The sequence below is a fragment of the Eutrigla gurnardus genome (assembly GCF_963514095.1).
Source record: "Eutrigla gurnardus genome assembly, chromosome: 8".
Taxonomy (NCBI): domain Eukaryota; kingdom Metazoa; phylum Chordata; class Actinopteri; order Perciformes; family Triglidae; genus Eutrigla; species Eutrigla gurnardus.
In genome coordinates this window covers 26196949-26221948 of record NC_139922.1, presented here as the reverse complement: position 1 = coordinate 26221948, position 25000 = coordinate 26196949, and the positions used below count along the sequence as shown (strand labels likewise).

General features: G+C 46.2%; 3 protein-coding genes across 3 annotated transcripts in view; 1 reads left to right on the top strand and 2 right to left on the bottom strand.

The window, feature by feature from the left end:
- LOC311017528 (deoxynucleoside triphosphate triphosphohydrolase SAMHD1-like) overlaps positions 1-4482 on the bottom strand; it is a 10977-nt gene extending 6495 nt beyond the window's left edge. Inside the window, exons 1-6 of the mRNA XM_084015930.1 lie at positions 4155-4482; positions 3990-4056; positions 3234-3306; positions 2574-2734; positions 1524-1639; positions 1096-1166 (exon numbers count right to left, since the gene is read on the bottom strand). Coding sequence (XP_083872056.1) covers positions 1096-1166; positions 1524-1639; positions 2574-2734; positions 3234-3306; positions 3990-4056; positions 4155-4335 — 669 coding nt within the window. The 5' untranslated portion in view covers positions 4336-4482. The remainder of the gene's footprint in view (positions 1-1095; positions 1167-1523; positions 1640-2573; positions 2735-3233; positions 3307-3989; positions 4057-4154) is intronic.
- Positions 4483-6876: 2394 nt separating this feature from the next.
- On the bottom strand, positions 6877-21737 carry LOC311017743 (NUAK family SNF1-like kinase 1). The gene is made up of 7 exons (XM_084016316.1): positions 21027-21737; positions 17235-17355; positions 16974-17125; positions 14498-14563; positions 10690-10809; positions 10312-10444; positions 6877-9898 (listed from the first exon to the last, which is right to left on the bottom strand). The coding sequence occupies exons 1-7, from the start codon at positions 21414-21416 to the stop codon at positions 8718-8720; spliced, it is 2163 nt and encodes a 720-aa protein (XP_083872442.1). The 5' UTR covers positions 21417-21737; the 3' UTR covers positions 6877-8717.
- Positions 21738-24063: 2326 nt separating this feature from the next.
- b3galt4 (UDP-Gal:betaGlcNAc beta 1,3-galactosyltransferase, polypeptide 4) overlaps positions 24064-25000 on the top strand; it is a 1921-nt gene continuing 984 nt past the window's right edge. The window contains exon 1 of the mRNA XM_084015548.1: positions 24064-25000. This exon is cut by the window's right edge and continues 984 nt beyond it. Within this exon, the coding sequence (XP_083871674.1) occupies positions 24446-25000 (555 nt within the window). The 5' untranslated portion in view covers positions 24064-24445.

The window sequence follows — 25000 nt, the reverse complement described above, 5'->3', positions numbered from 1 at the left end:
CTCACGCTTGCCGTCTGTGGTCATAACTTACAGAACGACTGTGTGCCCCGTCGGCGTTATCAGCACCGCTTATCTGTCTAGAAGGCGTAATGACCAAACGTCAAATGACATCAATTACGACTGCAAAAAGAAACTAAAGTATTTACTGCTTTGACCATCTGGTGGAGCAGGAAACAAACAGTCATGGTGGATAAAGACACGGGGAGTGACCAGGAGAGACCCGCCGATCAAAAACAACCAATGGGTTTCATCAAGGTGAGTTTCCATAGTTGGAATAATTGTAAATATTAGCAAAAAAGCTGACTAGCACGTTATCACGGTGAAAGATAGAGCTAGAGATGTGCATATGTATATAGTGTTTTTTTATATTTGTATTTATGTTCTTGACTGCAGTACTAACCCTTTATTGATTATTCTTTGTAAATATCATGAGCACTGAAGACCAAGGCAAATTCCTTGTATGTGAAAACGTATTTGGCAATAAGTTCGTTTCTGATTCTGATTCAACAAAAACACAGGATACAAAAATGACATTAAAAACAAATAAATGTAATGCAGTTATGATTCTTATGATGACACTTATGATTTCTTATCTTATTTAAGATTATTTTCAGGTGTGTGTCTCATCTGGGATGCAATACAAACATTTCTTTCTTACCAAAATGTATTTAAAGCACATTTTGATGGTTATTAGATAACGATAACGATAACTTGGGTGTGTTTTTGGACCAAACAAACGAGCTCTTCTCAAACAATCCTGTTTCCTGTAACTGGGTTCAGATCACATCCATGTCTGGGCTCATATGTCGCTGTTGTGAAACCTTGTTTACCAGTTATGACCAAATATTCTTCTGGTGAATCATAACCAACAACACATGGGAGGGAACTAAGCAGTCAGACAACTAGAAGACTCTTCCAGAGTTTCGGCATCTTCCAACTGAAAAAGAGGCGGTTTCGATCATCGGCCAACAAGGAAAGAAACTGAGCTGGTACGAGAACTAATCCTTAAGTATTTTCATTTTGGCTCAAAGTTTGGTTTGACACTTACTGCGTATGGAAACTAAAGGACTAAATGAAATCACGTTTGTTTCTTACCTTCCATTTAAGTCCTGGACGTGCTTTGGGGATGAACGACCCGTCAAACATATGGGAGAACGGCCCGTGTCCTGGCATGCAACAAAAATAAAAAATGGTTGATTTGACACGGCAAGAACGACGAAAAGAACAGAACCATGATATGATTTAACAGAAACAGCTTACTGTTAGATAAAAGCAGGATACCTAAATCATCTCCATGTAACTTATGAGTAAACATTTTTGTTGCATGTACAAACTTAATTTTCACACAATACTTTAATTTCCATGTTACCAGAAGAACATCTCAGTCAAAGTAATGAAACCATCTTGGGACCCCCCTCAGCGTCTCCCGAAACCCCTGGTCCAGAACCCTACAACCCTAGAACCCTAGAACCTGAACCCTTGAACCCCAGAACCCGTGAACCTGAACCCTGCGTGGGACTCACCCAGGTCGTGGCAGAGTCCGGCGATCTGCACACACAGGATGTCTCTGCGGGAGATGAGGAGCTCCGGCTGCCTCTGGTTCAGGGCTTGTACCAGTCGCCCTGCCAAGTGACCCACCCTGCACCCGAACACCACAAAACACCACAAATACATCAAATATATACAAACAAACGTTTTCTACACTGTTCAATTTGAAAAGTTGCCCTTACCAAAACCGGTTGCACTTGAAAAAGGTAAGTAAAGTCCTTAAGTTTAGTATCGACTAGTAAAGTTTACTTAATGTTTTTAAGTTGTCCAACTTAAAATAGCAAGTACACTGATCTTTCTAAGTATTAGCAACTTAAGTAAACCAAGTTAGCCTGACTTCACTGAACAGTTGTCTTTAGAACGATTAGTTCACAGGGATATTTGTATTTGATCAATTCTGGGTGTCTTGAACCATGGCCCCACCCCATACAAACATGTGGATTTATACACAAAGAGGCTGTTTGCAGTCATTTTGACTTCTGTCACTGCATCAGTGCACATGTAAGTTTTGTACATGTGCAAAGAGAAGGCAAATACGTTGTACAAACATTGAAACAACAAGAAGAAAAATGTCACCTTTATCATGCGTTTTTTAAGTCCTGGGTGGTTCCTGGAACACCCAGATCCATGATCATTGTGATGCCACAGAGAAATGTGTTCCAGTGCCAACGTTGTGTCTTCAAAGGGCTTCAAGGGTTTGTGTAGTTTAGAAAACAAAAGCTTGATTGAGTGAAAAGCAGTCTTGTGAAAATAGAGCAGCCTTTGAGAAGTCAAGATGATTGCAAACAGCCTCTTTGTGTATAAATCCACATGTTTGTGTCACAATTTCTAAATGCTTTTATTGTAAAGTCGGATTTGTTTCCACGATGGGCCATGGTTCAAGACACTCAGACTTGCTAACTGAGATGAAACGTTGTATCATTGCATCACTTTTATTACACAGGTATAGGTATGAGTCTTTATTGCAACCTGCAGACTTAGCTTTTACTTTCTCTCTGCGTTGGACAGGAGACGAGAGGACGTACCCGATGCAGTGTTCAAAGCGGTTGTGCGACGCCCCGGGGAAGACGAAGTAGGTCCCTCCGAGCTGCTTGAGGCGCCGGAGTCTCTGGAACTGAGGGGTGTCGATGATGCGGACGAGAAGGGGGTGCAGCTCCACGTGGCCGTGGATGGGATCGTTAAACACCTGGAGGACGGGAAAGGACATGAGACCAGCCTCACCACCGTATTCAAAGCACATGCAGGCAGTCTGCGTGTTCGTCTCTGGGAGGTCGATAAAAACAGCTGGGAACTGGTGTGTGTCACACCTGCATTTCCCATTTTTGATTTGTATAGACTTGTTTATCTTCACACGCCCTTGTGCTTTATCCTACAAGCTCCTCTTCTTCATACTGTTGAGTCTTTCTCATTCATTCGGCCTTGAAAGTAGCGACGCACCAATCGGACTCTTTCAGTCCCGATACCGAGACCCGGAGTTTGGCTATGAGCCGAAACTGATCCAATGCCAGTGTTAACTCATTTACAATAAAATAGATACAATGAATGAATGAGCTGTGTTAGTGTGAGTCATTCTAACTTTGTAAAAACAACATGTAACAAATGAATAAATGTATATGAATGTAGTATGTACGTATTTGTTATCTATTTAAAACATCGACACCAGATCCAGCTTTTTGACTCGTTACCTTGTGTGCCTCCGATTCCATCAGCCACAGCTTCCGGAAGCTGTGGAGGACCTGCAGACGGTCGCCAAGGCACCTGGACGCCCGACGGGACAGAAACGTAAGACATTAAAAAACAAATCCCTCACCTCGGCATGTCACAAACAACTGCTGTTCACGATACTATCACGGTTCTCACATAGACTACAAATCAAGACAGAAGTTGGGTCTCATAGCCTTCTCTACAATCAGAGAGGAGTCACTTCAGCGTTGGCTTCACTTTTTCAGAACCGGAGATCACCAGCTTAGTTTCTTTTTCCTGCAAGTTATACCGATTAACAGGAAAGAATGATTGTTCTTTTGGCAACATTTCTAAAAACACACCGAAGTTTGCCACTTTTTTGGTGAGATAGACTTAAAATGTGTCTTTATCGTTATCCTAATATCTATCGAAATGTGATTAAAACTCCTAAAACGTACCGGAATAATTTTACATTTAGTTAAGAAACAAATATTTGATTGCGTCACAGATGAGATACATAACACATCTTTTTTTTTCTGAAAAACAACCATGCATTAATTTTTGTGTCCTGTATTTTTTTTTTTTAATCAGACAATTTTTAGTTCTGTAGCATGACAACGAGCTACACAGCTTTTTACAAGTCTCTCCTCACGATATTTACAATTATTTCGTGTTTTTTAATGAGTTAATTTATCCGATCCACGATAAAACCGCCCATCCCTACACCGCCAGCTCGGTTTGACAGGAGGACCACTTACTGTAAGCCGATCTTCTCCAGTCCAGCATCGCCGAGGTCCCGCAGCCCGACGCCTGTGATCTTGTGTGCTGGAAAACATCGGTAATTCGGATTAATTAACTTGAGACCAGATCGGGGCGGACCGGCAGCTCACCGCTGATTTAGACCGACAACGATGCAACCGCACCTCTGAACGCATCTTCCCATTCACCGAGACCTTCTGCTCGCAGGTACCGGCACGTTTCCACGACTCCCCATCGCATGTAGTCCGCGTCTGACGTCCGGGCCGCGGACACTCTCTTCTCCGGCGTCTTGTAGCTGCTGTTCGAGGTCTCATCTGCCTCCGACGGTCGTTTTCGCTTGTCCATGTTGTTGTTGACGGACGGGCGGTGACGTGGAGTGAAGAGCGGTGACGGAATCCGGCCGGCGGTGCTTCAACGTCGCCTTCAACAGCTGATCGGGCCGCTCCGCCGAAAAAAACACCGGGCGGCGAAAAATACCCGGGGTTTTGTTTCTACGCCGGCCGTGTCAAGCTAAGCGGAAACACGGATGATGCTTCCGGTGACTGTTTTTCAAAATAAAGGTCGACGAGCGAAGTCCCTCCGCTCCTGCTAGCTAGTTCCCCATGTGAGTCATCATTGTTTATTTTCCCATTACTTTATCTATACTCTATTATTTTTGTTAGTATATCATTATTTTATATCATTTAACGTTCCTTGATCTTTCTAAATTCATTAACCATAATAAAAACATTTAGGTCACATATTTTTTGTTAAATTGTATATATTTTATGTTATTTAAATATTGTGTTTAAATTGTATTCCGAATATGTAAGTAACAATGCAGCAATGAAGATCTGGGGGAAATACACAATAATTTATATATTTTAGGTGACGTCATGAATTAATACAAATGTTATGTTAAGTTTGTAAAATTCTGAAAGCAGCCAGTAGAATAAATATCTAGTGTAAGTGTGAGTGTAAAAAACACGACCTCTATAGTGATCTGAATAAAACAAATGATGAGGAAAAACAAGTCATCTTCAAAGCACCCATTAAAACGATCGCCTTCCAAGATTGCATATTTCATCTTAAATACCAAGAAAACTCTGACTAGACTTTTACTTTGAACCAGTCTTTTACTTGCTTCGCCGCTGTAAATTAAAAACAAGTAATTTCAGCTTCAGCAAACCTCAACTCTCCCGAATACTTCATGATTTTATTTTTACAAGTAAAACACATCGCTTCCGGTATATATCTTGGTGTTTCTAGGTAACTTGACGCAGGTCGCTCTCCATTGGCTGGCACGTGGAGAGCGGAGCCACACACATTGAGCAACGAGTTGTTGAAAGCTAAAAACCGCGGATGACGTCGACGACGATGTAGTGCATGCTTTTTTTGTGGGGGGGGGTCTGGTCCGGACCGAGACCATTCTAGTTCTGGTCCGGGTCCTGTTCATACCGACTTCTTATTAACGAACTAAGAGGAGTAAACGTGACGTTATACGGACTCATTGATTGGACAGATTCTTGCATAACAGGAGGGGGGGTTAAAGGTGACACGTGTCAGAAGTAAAGACGTTCTAGTCTCAAGTTGATGTACACATACTTGTATTCTACTATTGCCCCGATACATGAGCACTTTCTTTTTTTAACTGACTACACCAAATGGCCACAAGATGTCACTGTTGCTCAATTCTTCACAGTTCAGTTTGCTTTCACAGCAAGTGATGCAACAAACCGAGCTCTGCGGATCGACTAAGTTCCGGTTTGTCTTCTCTATGTTGACCCACATTGTCATTGGTGGTTGCATTGTGTTTACAGATACAAGCCATTAGTTTGTATTAAGATTAAACTCTAGGAGTTATGTTCTGTCTTCTCCTCGGGTGAAGCGTGAACTTGGCGTTGCAGGAGAATGTTTCTGGTTCGGAGCTTTTAATATGCAGTGCAGATATCATATCAGCGTTACAGCGTAGTTCATGTGAAATGACCTCAGAAGCTGAGTGGCTGGTTTTCTCAGCATCATCTGCATGACATCACCTGAAGGTCCTTCATGTCATGACTGAGGACTGTGAGGCAACAGATTTTTATGTTTTTGTTAATGATAATAAAGTGCATCCATCCATCCATCCATCATCATCTATGGTACAAACTACAAGGTCTCTGCTGTATTTATGTCTAGATGACCTTATTTGGAGAGTTGATGGAGCAGCTACAATGTTAGCGTAGCCTAGCACCATCAACCAGACTCCATTCAGGGTTAAAACCATGCAGGCGGCTGGTAGAAAGGAAACCCAATGTAGGCCTATGTGTCAGCCTACCAGACTCTGAAAACTGATCTGAGAACATCTGCAGACAATGTGATTTTTAAAAGCATAAAAAACAGAGATATGAGGTTTTTACCTGACGACGGTCTCTCTCCATCGGAGGAGAACCGAAGACATGCGTTCTTTGACAAGCTTTCAGCGACGGCCAAGAAAGGAAACAAAAGGCCTCCGTCATGCTCGTTGCTTACATGTACTTATGCACAGTTTATGTATTCCTCCGTCTCTTTACACAAAATGATCAAAGACAACGTAAACTTAACGTGACATTTCTAGATTTCACAAAACATCTGGTTCAAACGTCGTACTTTAAGTCGTTTACAGTGTGTAGGGAGAACAGAGCTCCGTGTTTAGACTGTTAATTACACGGAGAGCTTTAGGTATTTCATCAACAACGTTCCTCCAATTCTCTGCATCGTGCTCGGAGAAGAAACAACGTTAAAGGGTGATTTGTCTTCTTCTACGGCATCATAATATTTATCTTTTAACTTTTTTTTTAAATTCTGTTGTTTCGGACTTCTCGGCGCCCGATGGCGACGCAAGAAGTCTGGATGAGAATGTCCGCCAGAAAAAAACAACTGGAAGTGTTCAGGTTCACATAATTTAATCCCTCCCCATAAAACAAAAACAAAGTATGAAATGTTTGAATATAACAAAATACAATAAATGACAATTACATTACATTTAAATGTGACCCGCCTGATGTTCACACTCGTGTCTGTCCGTGCAAAAGGAGCAAATTGTGCACAATAGCATTACTGTGTAGTACAAATATACTCAGTCCCGTGATGGAGTATCACTTTAAAGGTCCATACCAGTCTAACTGACTTTTACCTCCATTCACCCCCATTCATGTTGAAACAGTGTAAAAACACAGAGACAGTCAAGTCTCTGGGTTTCGGTAACTTTACCTTGTGGAAATCACAACATTGTCTATTTGATGTAAAATGACTGTATTGCTCCAATGAAAGACATTAAAATCCACACTTTGATATCAAATCACGTCTGCGTCGGAAGCTTGAAGCAGGTTCTGGGTTCGCTTGTTGCCATCTCACAATGTCTAAAAAATAATGCAATTCTGGGAAACATGGTAGAGGTTGACGTAAACTAGGTGGCCGATGTTTCGTAACACTGGTATGGCCCTTTAAGTCCCCCTTTAATGAATGGTTTACAACACACTACAATGTTATTTCATTATAGTACATAGTTCATGTACTTGTCAGCAACCATAACTCCTCCTGTAGAGGCTGGTGTAGAAAGAGATCATCAAATAACAATAATAATAATAATATAAATTATGTCTTTATGGACGTTATAATTGTTGACAAATACTGCACAGAAATACTTAATGTTTCAAATAAAGTGCACTATAATGTGTCATAACCCATTTATTAAATGTTTCTTATAGAAGGGCTTTAAAACAGTGAATCGTCACAACAGTCAGGTTTCAATCCAAAATACAAATGTTAGCGTCCAAGCAAAACGCGAGTTAAATCTGCATCCGCTGATGATGAAGTCGAAACCTCGAACCGTTTGTTTCATGCATTAGTTGGAGGGGCGTTGCCGTCTCCTCATTGGTCCACACAGATCTGATGGTTTCCACAGTTCATGTACGTCACGGTCCCACTTTTTCGCATTTTCGCTTTCGTCGTACACTCTGACTCGGCGTTTCCACTCAGGTTTTTTTATGTGCAAATTGGCCCAAAAAACAGGTGCACCTATTTCTAGTGGGTTTATTGTCACTGCTGACTTACTGACACATGGATTCAAATATCCAAAATGGCACTTGGTTATCCCGCTGCAGCATCTCCTCTGAACAGAACTCTATAGAGAGACTAAGTCCCGCCCCTTTCAGGGGGAGTACCATGGGACCTGATTTTGCGGAAAAATATGGACTAGTCAACGGCGGGAGACAAATACTTTTTCATCCTGTTTGAATTGTGACATGAATTACACATATGATCTTTGCCAATATAAAATAATATTTGACACATCAAAAAACACATTAGCTAAGATAACGTTACATCGCTAAGTTAGCTAGTTAGCAAAGCTAACGGCATTGCACAACACGAGAGATGCAGTTCACCGAGCGGTTTGCAAAATAAAATAAAAAATATTTTAAATTAACATCATAAGTGTTATTCATGGTACGATTCAAATTCAAAAATATTGATCTTGACTACCGTACATATTTTTTCCAAAGCAAGGTGCCATTGGATGGGACTGGAAGGGGGCGGGACTTCCTCTGTTGCAGAAGGAGGTGACTTCATCTCGGCAGAAGCTGGATCCGTCTTTAGTTGTCAGTTTCAGTTCCCACCAACACGCCCAGAAACGCTGCTCCAGTCCTCGTTCTGCAACCTGTCCGGACTTCACAACTGTCTTCTCAACATTGACCATCACTGTTGATCGTAAAGAAGTGACCCGAGGCTCATGTCAGCATGTCCTTCTGTCCCTGGCCGTCCCCACTGTCTTTGTCCGCCTCCAGGTCCTCCTCGGAGCTGCCGGCGCTGCGCTGCCTCCCTCGGGAGAAAATCCTGCGACGCGATTGGGCGCTGAGGTCTAGTAGGTCAAAGGAGTCGGAGGAGAGGAGGCTGTCCTCGCTCACCACACTGGAGGGGCGGCTGCGGCGCCCGTCGGCGCCCCCGGTGGCGTGGAGAAGCTGCTGCAGAGCCTCGGGGAACATGGCGGGGGCCGAGTGGAGGTCATCGGGAAGGTCCAGGCTGCGGGAGAACTTGCCATTGCGTTTCAGGATCCCCTTCCTTCTCCTCACCGCCTCCGTGCGCATGGTGGGGCTGTCTTCCGCCGCCGGGAGACAGGCGTGCTGTTTGTGGGGACACAAATCACCGGCATCATCCTTTGATTTCACCTCCACGCCAGAGGTCCTTCTGTCTGGGGATGAGCCATAACCTGCTTCCCCTCCATACAAGTTCTTCAGTATTCCCTTCTTGGGCATTTTGGAGGAGGGCTGACTGAAGGTGGAGGGAGGCGGCAGGCTGGCGGACCGGACGTCGGCGTGCACGTGGGCAGGTGTTCGAAAAACCTGCGGAGCGGCGCTACAAGGTTGGGAGGGAGAGTTTTCTTGAGGAGGGCTGTGGAAGACCGAGTCAAAACTCCTCTGGGGTTTCAGAATACCTTTGGGCTTCTTTCTCTCGATGGTGGAGGTGGAGGTGGAGGAAATTGCAGTGGAGGAGGCAGCTGTTGGACAAACGCCACCACAAGCTCCCAGTGCAGTCTGGGGAATTGCATTCTCCTTGCGGGACTTCCTCAGGCTCGAAATTCCTCCGTGTACCCTTCCTCCTCCTCCACCACCTCCTGCTCCATGATCGCTCTTCAGAGGTAAGCTGAAGTAAAAGGGGTGGGGTGGACAGGAGGAGTCTGACGCTAGGCATGCTGGGTCCACGGTCATATTGCTGGCGGCTGAGACCCGATTCTGCCAGTCAATGTAGCGAGCCAGCAGGGGGGAGGGGCATTCCTGATGTGGAGGTGAAGGACAGTCACACACACTCTCTTCAAAACCCCAGTTCACCCACCAGTGGTTGGCCACGTCCTCTATCGTGGCCCTCTCGTCCACGCACACTGCCAACAGCCAGTCGATAAGAGCGCAGGCGTCTGGAGGGAACACAGTCAGCCGTTATTTATAGTGACGAGGACGAGCTACCACACCGTGTTGTTTTCCTCTCCGACACTTCAACTTCAGTATCAGAACTTTGAATCGTAACATGGTGTCTGTAAATTTAAAACATAGTTTTGCTCTGAAACGCTCGTGATCCTGAGTTCTGTTGGAATAACGATTCTGATGAGCGAACGTGTTACAACAACCAGATGGTCAATATTCACCAATTTCAATATCAATATACCCGATCCAGCATTTTAGGCTGTATGGGAGGCCTTTCTGATACTGGTATCTGTATAAGTGTATAACTACAAGGCATTGCAACTAACAGGATACTATTAAGAACAACACACTCTGGTGGAGACATGAATATAATGTTGATGGTGACATGGAGGTTGTGAAGGTCTACCTGAGGGGGGGTTGGGTCTGCGGTAGCGGCCTTGGATGATCTGCTCTGTGAGGGTGGCATGGCTGGCCCCGTCAAATGGCATGCTGCTGTACACCAGGGCGTAGAGCAACACCCCCAGAGCCCAGCAGTCCACCTGCAGCACACGAAAACACAATGTCATTTCACTTCATGGATTATTTGATATGTTTTCAGTGTGACGAAAGTGGGAGTATCTAAAATATACCTTGTGTTTTGATTTTTCGCAGCTATATAAAATCTGGAGATTTAGAAAATGTTGCTGGTTGTATTTATTGGTGGTTCAAAAAGCTGTGCTTTAAAGCTCTCAACGTCACTGTTTTGGGTTTGGTGCTTTGTCCAGTTTCTCGTGAGGAAACCCACCTCGGGCCCCTGGTAGGGCAGTCCTTTCACTATCTCCGGGGCCGCATAGAGCGGGCTTCCACAGTACGTCTGCAGCAGGGTGCCCTTCTGGAAATGGTTGGACAGGCCAAAGTCAGCCAGCTGCAGAGACACAAGGACGAAGCACAAAAGACAAATTCTTTAAGCTCATCAAGCGGTGGCAGCAAAGTACTGTTGGTTCTGTTAGCCCAAAACACCATCTAAAAGAATAAAAGTGAGCCGGTACAGCAGTGTGTATTGGTAGTACCATTAGCTGTTAGCCGTTAGCGAAAAACACCATCGAAAACAGTAGAAGAAGGCCGGTACAGCAGTGTGCATTGGTAGTACCATTAGCTGTTAGCCATTAGCCAAAAACACCATAGAAAACAGTAGAAGTGAGCCGGTACAGCAGTGTGTATTGGTAGTACCATTAGCTGTTAGCCGTTAGCCAAAAACACCATAGAAAACAGTAGAAGAAGGCCGGTACAGCAGTGTGTATTGGAAGTACCATTAGCTGTTAGCCGTTAGCCAAAAACACCATAGAAAACAGTAGAAGTAAGCCGGTACAGCAGTGTGTATTGGTGCGTTAGCGGTTAGCCGTTAGCCAAAGACACCATAGAAAACAGTAGAAGGGAGCCGGTACAGCAGTGTGTATTGGTGCGTTAGCGGTTAGCCGTTAGCCAAAGACACCATTGAAAACAGTAGAAGTGAGCCGGTACAGCAGTGTGTATTGGTGCATTAGCGGTTAGCCAAACACGTTGTCCAAAGCAATAAAAGCAAACTGCAGCAGCAGGAATCAGCTATGTCCCCCCTACCAGCCGGGGGCTGGTTAAAAGAGTGAGTGAGGAGTCAGCAGCAGTCAATGGCAGTATAAAAAATAAAAGAATAAAAACATAAAGGGTGTTATGAGAACGTGTGCGTCACCACCACTGGACACCTCAGAGATTCTGCATGTTTGCTGCAGCACAATGAGAGAGGAGCCGTGGACAGACACAGAGATGCACAGTCACTCACGGACGTGAAGCATCACGAGTCATTGGAAAGCATTCAGAAACACGCGTGTGTGTTGTCAAATAATAAAAAGGTGTGACAGTCACACAGTACATGACTCCTAAACCTTAATGGCTCTAATCTGTTGACGCTGCAGCCTTTATGAAGCTCACTCACGTCAACACTCTCGCTGCTCACGCCATCCAGATTCCTGTTCAGTGAGCGGATCCCAGAGTCCTCCCCATGAGGCAAAAACACACTAACTCAAAACTATTCCATTAAAAAAAAAGGAGCTAAAAATAGGTATTCAGCCTCAGTGTGAGTGAGGAGAGAGAGAGAGAGAGAGAGAGAGAGAGAGGCCAAAACAAAAAAAACATCAGCCTGCTTTCGCTCACGTAACGGAACAATCACTCACTCGAGGGGCGAGAGCCATCCGCAGAAATGGCTCGCTCTATCTGGAGAGATTATTAACACGTGTTAAAAATACTTTACTTCCGTGGAGTAGAGTGTGTAACAAGCACTCTGTCGATGTTGAAGGTACGGTGGCAGGATGGTGTGTGTGTGTGTGTGTGTGTGTGTGTGTGTGTGTGTGTGTGTGTGTGTATGTGTGTGTGTGTGTGTGTGTGTGTGTGTGCATCCTGCAGTGTAAATGACATAGAAATAGAAAAGGAGTTATTGTAAGTCGCTTTGGACAAAAGCGTCTGCAAAATGCCCGAAATGTAAACGATTATTATGGGAGGAAGTACCACGGTTCCACAATTATCCAAACTGAACGGAACATTATTTTGGCTCTGCACATCTAAGACATTAAGCCTAATTTATATTGACCAAAATAAAAATGGAGGAATTTGAGGAGCTACATTTGATGATTTTTCCACGTAGTTAAGAGATTTCCTGCGGTAATCCTGACATCCCAATTTCAAACTAAACCGACTCGTGGAAAGTCGCAGCCTCACTGAACGAGAGGGGAGTGGCAACGCTACGAAGCGTAGAGATAAAATGGGTCAACGTGTTCTGGTGCTGCTCTATGTGAAAAGTGTCCTGAGATCCATTTCCTTGTGATAGGACACTATAAATAAAATCTAATTGAAGTGAATGTTGCTGCTGGGTGTTGTTTTTTTTAAATGTTTTTTTTATAATTTTTTTTTATCACTGGGCACATTGAGAAATACATGTTAAATGTATTTCCTAAAAAAAGAAGGAAACAAAGAAACCACAACGTATCATTGCTGATAAAGTAAGAGCTAAAAATAGAACAAGTGTTAGATCCTCATCTGAGTAAAGTAGTACTTCAAGAGCAACAGTGCTACGATCAGAGTGCTATAGGTAAGGTTTTTTTTTGTTTTTTTTGGGGGGGGGGGGGGGGGACCAGAACAGAGAAGAGTCTGGACTTTGCTGAGCCACATTTGTTTGATTTCAGCGATGGTGGTACCAGCCGGCCAGCTGAAGTAGAGGAGCGGAGTGCTCGCTTCGGGGCATGAGGTTTGACCAGTGTTTGAAGGTAGGCAGGTGCCGTTCCATTGATGGCCCTGAAGGCCAGTGTCATCGTCTTGAATTGGATGCGTGCTGCAACAGGGAGCCAGTGGAGGTCACGGAGGAGGGGGGTCACATGGGAGAATTTGGGTAGATTGAAGATAAGGCGTGCTGCAGCGTTCTGGATACGCTGCAATGGTTTAATCGCAGAGGCCGGGAGTCCGGCCAGGAGAGAGTTGCAGTAGTCAAGGCGGGAGATGACCAGTGCTTGGACCAAGAGTTGCGTTGCATCCTTTGTGAGGAAGGTCAGAATCCTACGGATATTGTAGAGGGCAAATCTGCAGGATCGGGCCACATCAGTGATGTTGGGGGTGCAGGATAGTTGGTCATCGAGGATTACACCCAGGTTCCTCGCAGTTGACGACGGCAATACTGTGATGCCCTCGACAGTGACCGACAGGTCCATGTGAGGGCAGTCTTTCCCTGGGATGAAGAGGAGTTCGGTTTTATTCAGGTTAAGCTTGAGGTGATGTGCAGTTGTCCAGACAGAGATGTCAGCCAGACAGTCCGAGATGCGAGTTGCAATGCGGGTGTCAGAGGACGGGGGAAAAGAGAGGAACAGCTGGGTGTCATCTGCGTAGCAATGGTAGGAGAATCCATGAAAATAATAAAAGCTTTAAAGAACGGATCATTTCCCATTAGTGTGTTGCCTGAACATTTCCCGCAACGCGCCTGGCTGCGGCCGCCGTCTACACATACCAGAGGCAGCTATAACATGCACCAGCATTGCACAGAGGCTCTGTCATTTCCTGCAGCGGATGCTGTGAGAGGCCGATGTGGTGGAACTGAGGTCTGCGTTGAATGAGGAGCCTGGTGTTTTCTTTAGATGGACCAAGCACACTTGTATTAAAACCCTCCACTTGGCGTGATTGCCACTAAATTCCCTCCGCCGGGCAGAGCTCCCTGAGGAGAGGGATGCCCAAATAAGGCCAACATGACCCGGGGATTCTTCTGGAAAGACCCGGCAGCGTGTTTGTGCTGGTTTGGGGAGTGCACGGCTGAACAACACACGGCTGTGGGATGATAATGCTCCAAATGTAGATTCTCAATGTCTTTGTTTGCATTTTATTTTGAAGCCGGTGAGATAATCCAGCAGCAGCTGCACTACGTGAAGCTTCATTCCAGGATGCTAAATACAGCAGCAGTGGAAAAAAGACCTCTTCCTCATCGGATCCACTCTCTCATTGACTTTCAAAACCTGCATCATCATCCTTGTACTGGAAAGGCTTGGTCTGTGTGTGTGTGTGTGTGTGTGTGTGTGTGTGTGTGTGTGTGTGATGACACTTACCTTTACATTGAGATCTTGATCTAAAAGGATGTTCTCCAGCTTAAGGTCTCGATGCACGACGCCGTTCTGCAAGAGATCAGACACTCGTGAGGTCCTGCTCCTCCTGTTTACACTCGGACGGTTTCTCTCTGCATGCAAACACACCACGGCCGAAGTCTGTTACAGCAGGAGGAAGAGCTTTGTTTGGGTTCATTCATCTGATGAGATTGGATTTGATCCCATGATGGCATGAAGCACCTTAGAGGCCACAGTGGAGACGGCTGTTAAAGCTGGTGAGAGAGACGACGGGGACTTCGGTTCTCTGTTGTTTCATTAGTGTAAAAGGTCTCAGAGACAGAACGGGGTCAGAGGTGGGTCCTCCTCTGAGCAGCAATAAAGGTTTCAGAGGAGAAACGACCTCAATGTGAACGGGGGAGGGCCGGGAAGGAAGGAGGAAGGAAGGAAGAAGGAAGGAAGGAGGAAGGAAGGAGGAAGGAAGGAGGAAGGAAGGCGGAAGGAAGGAAGGAGGAAGGAAGAAGGAAGGAAGAAGGAGGAAGGAAGGAAGGAGGAAGGAAGGAAGAAGGAAGGAAGGAGGAAGGAAGGAGGAAGGAAGGCGGAAGGAAGGAAGGAGGAAGGAAGAAGGAAGGAAGAAGGAGGAAGGAAGGAAGGAGGAAGGAAGGAAGAAGGAAGGAAGAAGGAAGAAAGGAAGGAAGGAAGGAGGAAGGAAGAAGGAGGAAGGAAGAAGGAAGGAAGGAGGAAGGAAGGAAGGAGGAAGGAAGAAGGAAGGAGGAAGGAGGAAGAAGGAAGGAAGGAGGAAGGAAGGAAGGAAGGAAGGAGGAAGGAGGAAGAAGGAAGGAAGGAGGAAGGAGGGAGGAGGAAGGAAGAAGGAGGAAGGAAGAAGGAAGGAGGAAGGAAGAAGGGGGAAGGAAGAAGAAGGAAGGAAGGAAGGAGGAAGGAAGAAGGAGGAAGGAAGAAGGAAGGAAGAAGGAAGGAGGAAGGAAGAAGAAGGAAGGAGGAAGGAAGAAGGAAGGAGGAAGGAAGAAGAAGGAGGAAGGAAGAAGGGGGAAGGAAGAAGAAGGAGGAAGGAAGAAGAAGGAGGAAGAAGGAAGGAAGGAAGGAAGGAGGAAGGAAGAAGGATGGAGGAAGGAAGAAGAAGGAGGAAGGAAGAAGGAGGAAGGAAGAAGAAGGAGGAAGGAAGAAGAAGGAGGAAGGAAGGAGGAAGGAAGAAGAAGGAGGAAGGAAGAAGGAGGAAGGAAGAAGGAGGAAGGGAGAAGGAGGAAGGAAGGAGGAAGAGAAGGAAGGAGGAAGGAAGAAGGAGGAAGGAAGAAGGAGGAAGAAGGAAGGAAGGAGGAAGAAGGAAGGAGGAAGGAAGGAGGAAGAAGGAAGGAAGGAAGGAGGAAGGAGGAAGGAAGGAAGGAGGAAGGAGGAAGGAAGAAGGAAGGAAGGAAGAAGGAAGGAAGGAGGAAGGAAGAAGAAGGAGGAAGGAAGGAAGAAGGGGGAAGGAAGAAGGAGGAGGAAGGAAGAAGGAGGAGGAAGGAAGGAGGAAGGAAGAAGAAGGAGGAAGGAAGGAAGGAAGAAGGGGGAAGGAAGAAGAAGGAGGAAGGAAGAAGAAGGAGGAAGGAAGGAAGGAAGGAGGAAGGAAGGAAGGAAGGAGGAAGGAAGAAGCACGGAAGACGAAACCGGCCTTTCGTTAATGACCCCCCCCCCCCCCCTCCAGAGTATTGAGGAGGAAGTGACCCCTGACCTCGGACCATATGTAAGCCTGTGTGTGTGTTTATACAAGGAAGGGAAGGAAAAAGCCGAAGACAGAAAATGCGGGTAACCAGGTTGTTATATAATTATTATTGTTGCTGCTTTGGAGAACAGCAAAGAAGAGAATTATTTTCATTCTTCTCTGGAAGCCCCTCCATGTGCACCGCATACCTCAGAGGCACATTCAATAATTCATTCATGCCGGAACATTCATGTCTATTTTGGGAATATGTTTGAGGGCATGAGGAGCCTCCTGGTCTGCTGCAGGAGCTGAACGAACCGTATGGAAACAAACACATTCCTTTCACGTCCAAGACTCAGATCCTCACTTCTACTGCACCGTTATTTAATCATTCCTGTTGGTTTCATGCACACAACAATAAACAGCAGAAGAAACTAAGGAAGAATGTGTTCCCATGCCGGGTGTGGAGGCACATGTTTGTTAAATGTGTCAGTGTGTGACTGTAAAAACAATCGGGGCTTAATGCGCTCTTAACCCAGAGAGATCTGAAAAAACGCCAGTCAAGTTTTTCCTGGAGTATTAGGATTAGGATTTAGCAGATTTAGCAAGTACTGCTTTTACCGCAGCATGTGGTTCCCGAAAGTTAGACTGAATTCCCGTGGTGTATTCGGAGGAAGTGTGTGAGCATCTACAGTATACGTATGTGTGTGTGTGTGTGTGTGTGTGTGTGTGTGTGTGTGTGTGTGTGTGTGTGTGTGTGTGTGTGTGTGTGTGTGTGTCTACCTTGTGGCAGTAGTGGACGGCAGACGTGATTTGTCTGAAGACGCCCCTGGCTTCTGATTGGGCCAGCCTCCTCCTCTCCTGGATGTAGTCGTACAGCTCTCCCCGGCTGGCGTACTCCATCACGATCACGATCTTGTCCCGGCTCTCAAACACTGCAGAGGACACATTCACACATCCTCACTCAGACACTAACATGGTCCAGGTACTGCTGGTTCCCCTCGGGACTCATTCAGAAACGTGGCTCAGCGTTTGCAGCCTCACCCTCGTGGAAGCGGATGATGTTGGGGTGCCTGAGCGAAGCCGTGATCTCGATCTCTCGCTGGATGTGGATCCGGTCCAGGTCTTCGGTGATGCGCTCCTTCCGGATCGACTTGATCGCCACCTGAGAAAGAGTGGCACGTATTTTGATCAGCGGGGGTTTGACTCGGTGTGAACGGGGAGAGAGCCGGAACTAAAGGCAGCGTTTTGATGACTTGTTATGTGGGCAACCCACCACCAGGGGGATAAAAAAAGCTCCGAAGAGGAAGCTTCGTTATGAAGCAACTTCGCTTGTACCTGAAGAGTCTAGCAAAAAGAAACTCAACTCCCATTGTTGTTTTGGTGAGCTAGGGGTCATCACATTTCTGATGCTTATCTAATACTTCACACGCTCGTGATGCTGCAAAACAATGTTCAGTATAAAACGGTGTGATCGCGACATATTCAGGGTCTTCTTTCTGGGATTATGGAGGGCAATTAATCGGACTGTAAACCCACCATTTAACGCCTCCCTCACGTCATTCAAAGCAGTGATCCCTGACAAAGGCACACTTGACGTGTCAGTCGCATGGCCATGCATGTAAACAAAGACATGTGTGATACAAATCTGTGGGGATTAGAGGGGATTATGTGGGTTTGAAGGGAGAGCAGGTCTGATGGCAGAAGGTTGACAGCTGCACTGTTCACACTCTGCTTCCTTAATCTGCACACACACACACACACACACACACACACACACACACACACACACACACACACACACACACACACACACACACACACACACACACACACACACACACACACACACACACACACACACACACACACACACACACACACACACACACACACACACACACACACACACACACACACACACACACACAGTTTGAGTATGTTTTTAGGAAAAGTTTCTGATTCCAGGATAATTGAATAAGTGAAAAATAAAAGCCTGATTTAAAAAAATACAGGATGCAACAATCAATGTTTTACTTTTATGCATCCTTCGTTGATTGATTCTCATTTCTGATCATCTCCTTTAATAATATTCATTTTTCACTAAAAGGATGTTCACCAAATAAAAAATATATGTGTCTTTTAAAATATTACTAGTTTCTCAACTAAACAAAGTGATTCCAGCATGTTTTAGTGCCATTTTAGGAGTTTAAATCACATTTTGATGATTATCGGTATAATATCATGAATCAGAATTATTATTACGTGCAGTTTAATGAGGATACGGATAGTAGATTTATTTAGTTGCTAAGTGTTTTTTCTTTTACTGTTGAATTACTCATTTCCAAGAAACGTACAAGCACATCGTTCTGCAACACAAGACTTTTTGAGTTTCACGGATCTGTCAACTAAATCAACTTTAAGACTCCATTTTGTCGATCGGTCAACAAAATGGTACGAGCGTCCGTCGACTCAGAAAGTCTTTACGCGACGACATCCAAACATGAGGATGATATAATTCCGTCCCAACGGGCGAGCCGGCTTTCACTCCGGGTCACAACTCCAGCATTCTCAGCTGCCGGAACAAACCGTGTACGAGACACGATTCACACGCTCCATCAACGGTTACGCAACACGGACGCTCCGGGACTCTGGAGACTGACCGACCGTCCACAGCTGACCTGACGCTGGCCAGCATTCAGGTTTCCAGGCTTGGATCTTTATAAACACGTGCTGAAATACGAGGATTTCTCCAGACTGGCATCGTGTCAGGCCGGTGTACGAAGCAGAGATGAGGTCAGTTACTCAGCAGTCGGATGGATGGATTTATCCATCTATAGAAAATCATATTAATACACCAAACTACAACTACAACACCAGATATAGACACATAACATACTGTATATTTGACAAAGGTGTGCAAAATGAAATGACATGCAGGCGGTTAAAGAAGCAGACGGTTTCATGGATGGGAGGTTAGGGGTTGTGGAGGATCGCATCTCTCTGGGCAGGAAGGACTTCCTGTTCCTGAATGGTCTCTAAATACCTGCCGGCTGGGAAAGCGATGACTGGACATCACACACCAGAGTTCAAAGTTCACTTAGAGCGTTTGTAAAAGGTAGGAAGTGTGGGTATGACCTCATCTTTGTTCTTGCAAACGTGCTGCGTATGAGTGTGACCTCTCACCTTCTCACTAACAATGCCTCATTCTTCATCCCAGAAAGAGAGAAGCCGAGCTGTAACAGGATGCATGCAGGGAAACATAAGAAGCCATGTGTGTGTGAGTCAGAGGTCATCAGATATTTCTGCATTAGAGGAACACACACCATGCCGTCATTGCCGTTTATTGAAGGTGACGGACAGGAAATGGACAACTATGCAAAGTCAATGCAAATGGATTTGATGGTTATGTTGGTGTCCCAGTATGAATATATAGGAAGACGTACTGGGAGAAGTTTAATTCAGTAAGTCCCAGGTGTAACTCTAAGCCAACCGGTGACCTCCTTTATACTTTGGTTCACAACAGAGCCAAGAGAGCTGTAGAGCCGAATGTTAATACGCCTGGAAAAATAGTTCCTTACAAGAACTGAATTTCTATAGAACTTGGAGGAGGATTTTAACGATGAGGTGAGTTTTAACGAACCTGGACAAACAGGTACCTTCTGTCACGTTTATTAATAAACAGTTTTGGTAAACATGGTAGAGGTTTGGTAACGCTGGTCCTTAAACAAGCCTCACTTTCTACCCTGAAGCCGGATCAGTGAGCCTGCATCATCCTTCCACTTCATCCTGGACGTTAGTCACCAACACTGAACAACAACTGGAGTCAGCTCCTTCCTAATACCCCCCCCCCCCCCCCCCCAACCCAGCTCCCCGTGGTCTTGTTTCCAAAAATAATGTCCGTTTTGTTTCAAGGAATCCTTGGTATGTGCTGGCTACTGGCTCCAAGAATCCACCAGACCCCCTCACCCTGCACACACAAAGCATCTCACAGATGGAGGTCTGAGAGTCTGAGAAGTATGCCAGTCTCACTTCCACAAACCAAACAAACAAAAAGAAAACATTATCCGTACGACTGTGTTGACTAAAGAAACAGATTCATCCGTCTCCTGGTTTCTCCATCAGAGGGATTAAAGCAGGCTGGCCACATTAAAGCCATTGTGTTTTCAGCCCGAATACTCTGAATTTTTCAAAGGTTAAACAGAAAGCATATTCCTATATTAAGCCGTGTGTTGTGTTACTGTTACCCCCTGTTTTAAGTGCAGAGTGAGTCAGACCAAAGGCATCTGAGCCTGGCAGCCAGGAAGCAACAACCGGGTTCAGCATCAGCCAAACGCACCATCCAGGATCTTAACTCCCCTAAAAATCTATATTTAATAACATTCCTGGAGAAGGACAGACAGACAGGCAGACAGACAGACAGACAGGCAGACAGGCAGGCAGACAGACAGGCAGGCAGACAGACAGACAGGCAGGCAGACAGACAGACAGACAGGCAGGCAGGCAGACAGACAGACAGGCAGGCAGGCAGACAGGCAGACAGGCAGACAGACAGACAGACAGGCAGGCAGGCAGACAGACAGGCAGACAGACAGGCAGACAGACAGACAGACAGGCAGGCAGGCAGACAGGCAGACAGGCAGACAGGCAGACAGTCAGACAGGTAGACAGGCAGACAGACAGACAGGCAGGCAGGCAGACAGTCCCATGAAGTGAAGAGCACCAGCAGCACATTATCTCTAAAGCTTGAGATGAATAGGTCAAACATGTCCAGGTGTTGCAGGTTCATCATGACGTCATCATCACCATCATGACGTAAGAATGAATAACACTCACCGTGTTCATGCTGGCTCTCTCCACCGCCTTCTTCACCTTGCCGTACGTGCCTTTGCCCAGAGTCTCCATCACCTCGTAGCGGTGTTTCAGGTTGTGTTTGTGCTGATGCTTCTTCACTTCCATCGGCGCCGGGTCCGGGTCCAGGTCCGGGTCCGGGTTCCGGTCCCGATCCCGGTTCGGATCCCTGGCACGGCGGCTGCCCAGCCTCGGGGACTCGTTGCCGGACGCCGCGAGCTCGGAGCGGTCGCCGGTGCTCATCGCGCCTCCGCTGCCCGCCTCGCGTCTGCCCATCCTCCCGGCGCCGCGCCACCTGCCGGGGGGAGCCGCCCTCACCTGCACCGGATCCCCCGGACTAGTCTGCAGCTGGGGACCGAGCCCACATAGCGTCATCGAAGCACCGGACCAGAAACACACACTCTCACACACACGTCCGGCCCGGCGGAGCAGCAGCGGCGCACTGCTCCTTTAACGAAGAAACACAGCCGCAACAGGAGCGAGGGGAACCACGTGGTCTCGATGGGCGGGGCCTCCTCAGACCAAACCAGCAGCGTCACAGCTCCGGGATCATGGGGGGTTTTCCCGAGATGGGGGGTCTGGTGGTTCTCAGCGGCGTGTCTAGAAGGTTTCCTTGGGGGGGCACGGACTCTAAAAGGGTGGCACTGAAATCATTTCTGGAGGCTAATCCAACAGTGATTGACAGCTCTGGTGGGGTGGCCAGACCAATCAGATTCCAGGGGTAGGGTGCCACCCTGGTGACCACGCCCTCGTTAACCACGCCCCCGTTAACCACGCCCCTGGTGGTCCTCATTTGTTCGGGTACAAGCTTTATCTACAGGATTACAGGACCACCGTCCACAACATCTCCTTGGTGATGACGTCACGACGGGCCTGCCGTCGGCAGACAAAGCAAGTTATGGCCGACCAAAATCTAATATCCAGAGATGCTGGTTCATCAGTTAGCTGGCATTACTTAAAGGAGCAGTGTGTCGCACTTCGGTGTGGAATATGTAACATTTATATTATAGACATTTCTGTGATGTTTTTTGTTATTTATTTACGATATTCTTGATTATCCTGATAATACAAATTCATCACAATCAACTTTTTTATCCTGCATCTTAGCCGCAGCACCGTTACACCCGTACAATCTACTTAACCTCTGATTAATGTGGACTTCTACATCCCTTCCTCCTCTTTCACATCACCTGGTTTCTCCTCTGAGCTTTCATCCACAGCCTGGGCTTCACTCCATTCCCTTTCTTCTGATTTCTAGCTGATTTCTGCCACCTAGTGGTTTCATGGAGTAGCTGAAAAACAAGGCCGAGCATGTGAAACTTGTTGTGTGACGAAGACAAAGCGTCATCACAATTGTTTTGTGGGTTAAAAGTCAAATGATCTGGGGGAATAAGAGGAAAACCCACAGAGCCTGTTATTTTACACTCATTGGCAAAAGTAAAACAGATTAACCAAAGATAACAAAAGAGCCACATCATACAGAAACCATATAACATATGAAGTGCCTTCATAGCTTTTCTTTCATTTCATATATTGCTCAACATCCTAGAGGAACATATTTATGAATAAAAGGTTTTGCCAACGTTGTTATCAAATATATCTTCTTAGGGTTTTCAAGGAAGCAAAACAACATTTTCCCTGATAACGTAAAGTCTTTAAAGATGTGAATCTTTGTGTGACGATAAAACTGTTCTGCATGTAGTGATTCAGGGTATTGATGAAGAAGCATTCAGACCAGGTCAAATATTATTTACAAAATGATGCCAATATGTCATGACTTCTGGAAGAGAGGCTGTAGTCCATATTTAGTTTGACATTATGTGGTCATGTCTTCAGATACTTTTAATTTGGAAAAATGGCATTCCTCAATTTCTTTACTCTGTATATATGCGGTGTATTTATTTATATTATATATATATTATTGTATATTATTATGATATCATTTATTATTAAAGATGTCTGCTACAGGATTTTTCATGTGCAGCTTTTATACTGTCTAAAGTCAACCACTGTATTTTTACTGACGTAATGACATCATCAACAGCGACTATAAATATTACATTTAAGAAACAAAAAGCTGACATTTCTACGTGTCTTTCTGCCCTCGGTGAGATTTACATTTACATTTACATTTAGGTCATTTAGCAGACGCTTTTGTCCAAAGCGACTTACAATAAGTACATTTGTCAAAAGAAGGAAACAAGGAAACCACGACATATCATTGCCGATAAGATCTAAAAATAGAACGTGTTAGATCCTCATCTGAGTAAACTAGTACTTCAGGAGCAACAGTGCTACGATCAAAGTGCTATAGGTAAGGGGTTTTTTTTTTTTTTTTTTTTTTGGAGATGGATGGATGTGTATTAAGTTGCCACCAATTTCTCCTTTTCTGGGAACAATTAGGATTTTTATGGTTCAACGTGACAGCCAAAAAACAATACCTCTGAATGACCGCCAGATGTCGCCACCAGCTGTGCTCGGATTGGACCCGCAGGAGAAACAAAAGGCGCAGATTCACACGAGATGAAAACCAAACTAAATACATCCTGAAGAAGATTTAACGGTCTAAACGTTCTTCTTCCCACGTCATTGCGTCGTTTACGGATTCCGTGAATCAGCTGCAGCTGGTTGGTCATTTAGATCTCCATCCCTGTACAGCCAATATAGGATATGCGTCGCCATTATTTACTCAATATCGCAGCTATAATCAGAATCTGAGGTGATTAGCTAGTAAATAATGTGCTGGGTTATATCGCATAACAAAAACAGGTTATAGCCAAATAAAACAATGATATCTAATATGTGTATTTTAATGACCATATGACTTATATTATAATACCATGAAGATTATTTCTGCATTGGGTGAACATTTATCGGTACTGTGTAAAATCAATGAGGTCTCATGTGTCTGCCCCAGAGGGAATGACGGGACGCTCGTCCTCATGACATCAGAAAGCATCCGTTCACGGAGCGCCGCGGCGCGTTCTGCCACCTCATGCGGATTCATTTGGCACATTCCCCTCTGCTGGTCACGACCGACCTCTGATAGATCCGCTTTGTGGGAACGAATCAGGGCAGAAAGAGCTCCGGGCTGCTGCCGAATCGACCGTTCCATTTGCGCAGCTGCATATCCCACTTTTTACACACACACAAAAAACCCGGCTGGGCTGCAGCATCACCACCAGAGACCGCTTCCTTTACCGCATCCCCCACCGACGCCGGCACTCCTCCTCCGGCTGCGGCTGCTGCGCGTCACCGGGCGACGAGACACCGATAACGGGAGGAATGCGATGGTAGTGGAGCGATTTTAATCGGAGACGAACGCGGGTGGACCGGTTGGGTGAGGAGAAAGGGCGAGGTAGCCTCGCAGCTACACAGCGGGACCAGGTGCTCGGACGCCGGTCATGGTGGGACGGGGACTCTGGGTGTGCAAGCCCCGGTTTGCCAAGCGAGGGAGCCGGCTCGGGCTCCTGCCGTATCTGTGCGCGGCCACGGCGTGCGCGGCCCTGCTGGCTCTGCTCTTCGTGGACTGCATCGAGTCGTGGGTCACCTCCATGAGCATGAACGCGGCGGTGGAGCCGCACGCCGGCATCATCCCCCCGCAGAGCGTGCCCCCCACCAGACCCGAGGAGTTCCTGCTCATGCCCAGCCCGCTGGTGTGCCAGCGCGCCAAGCCTTACCTCATCACCATGGTTACCTCGGCTCCCGCCAACCAGAGGGCCCGGCAGGCCATCAGGGACACCTGGGGAGGGGAGGTGGAGGTGAGGGGCCTGCGGGTCATGACCCTCTTCATGGTGGGCGTGGCGTCCGACCCGGGGCTGGCCAAGCTGCTGATAGAGGAGGCCCGCGAGCGAGGAGACCTGATCCAGGGCCGCTTCCTGGACACCTACTCCAACCTGACCCTGAAAACCCTGTCCATGCTGGGCTGGGCCCGCCGGTTCTGCCCTCAGGCTCACTTC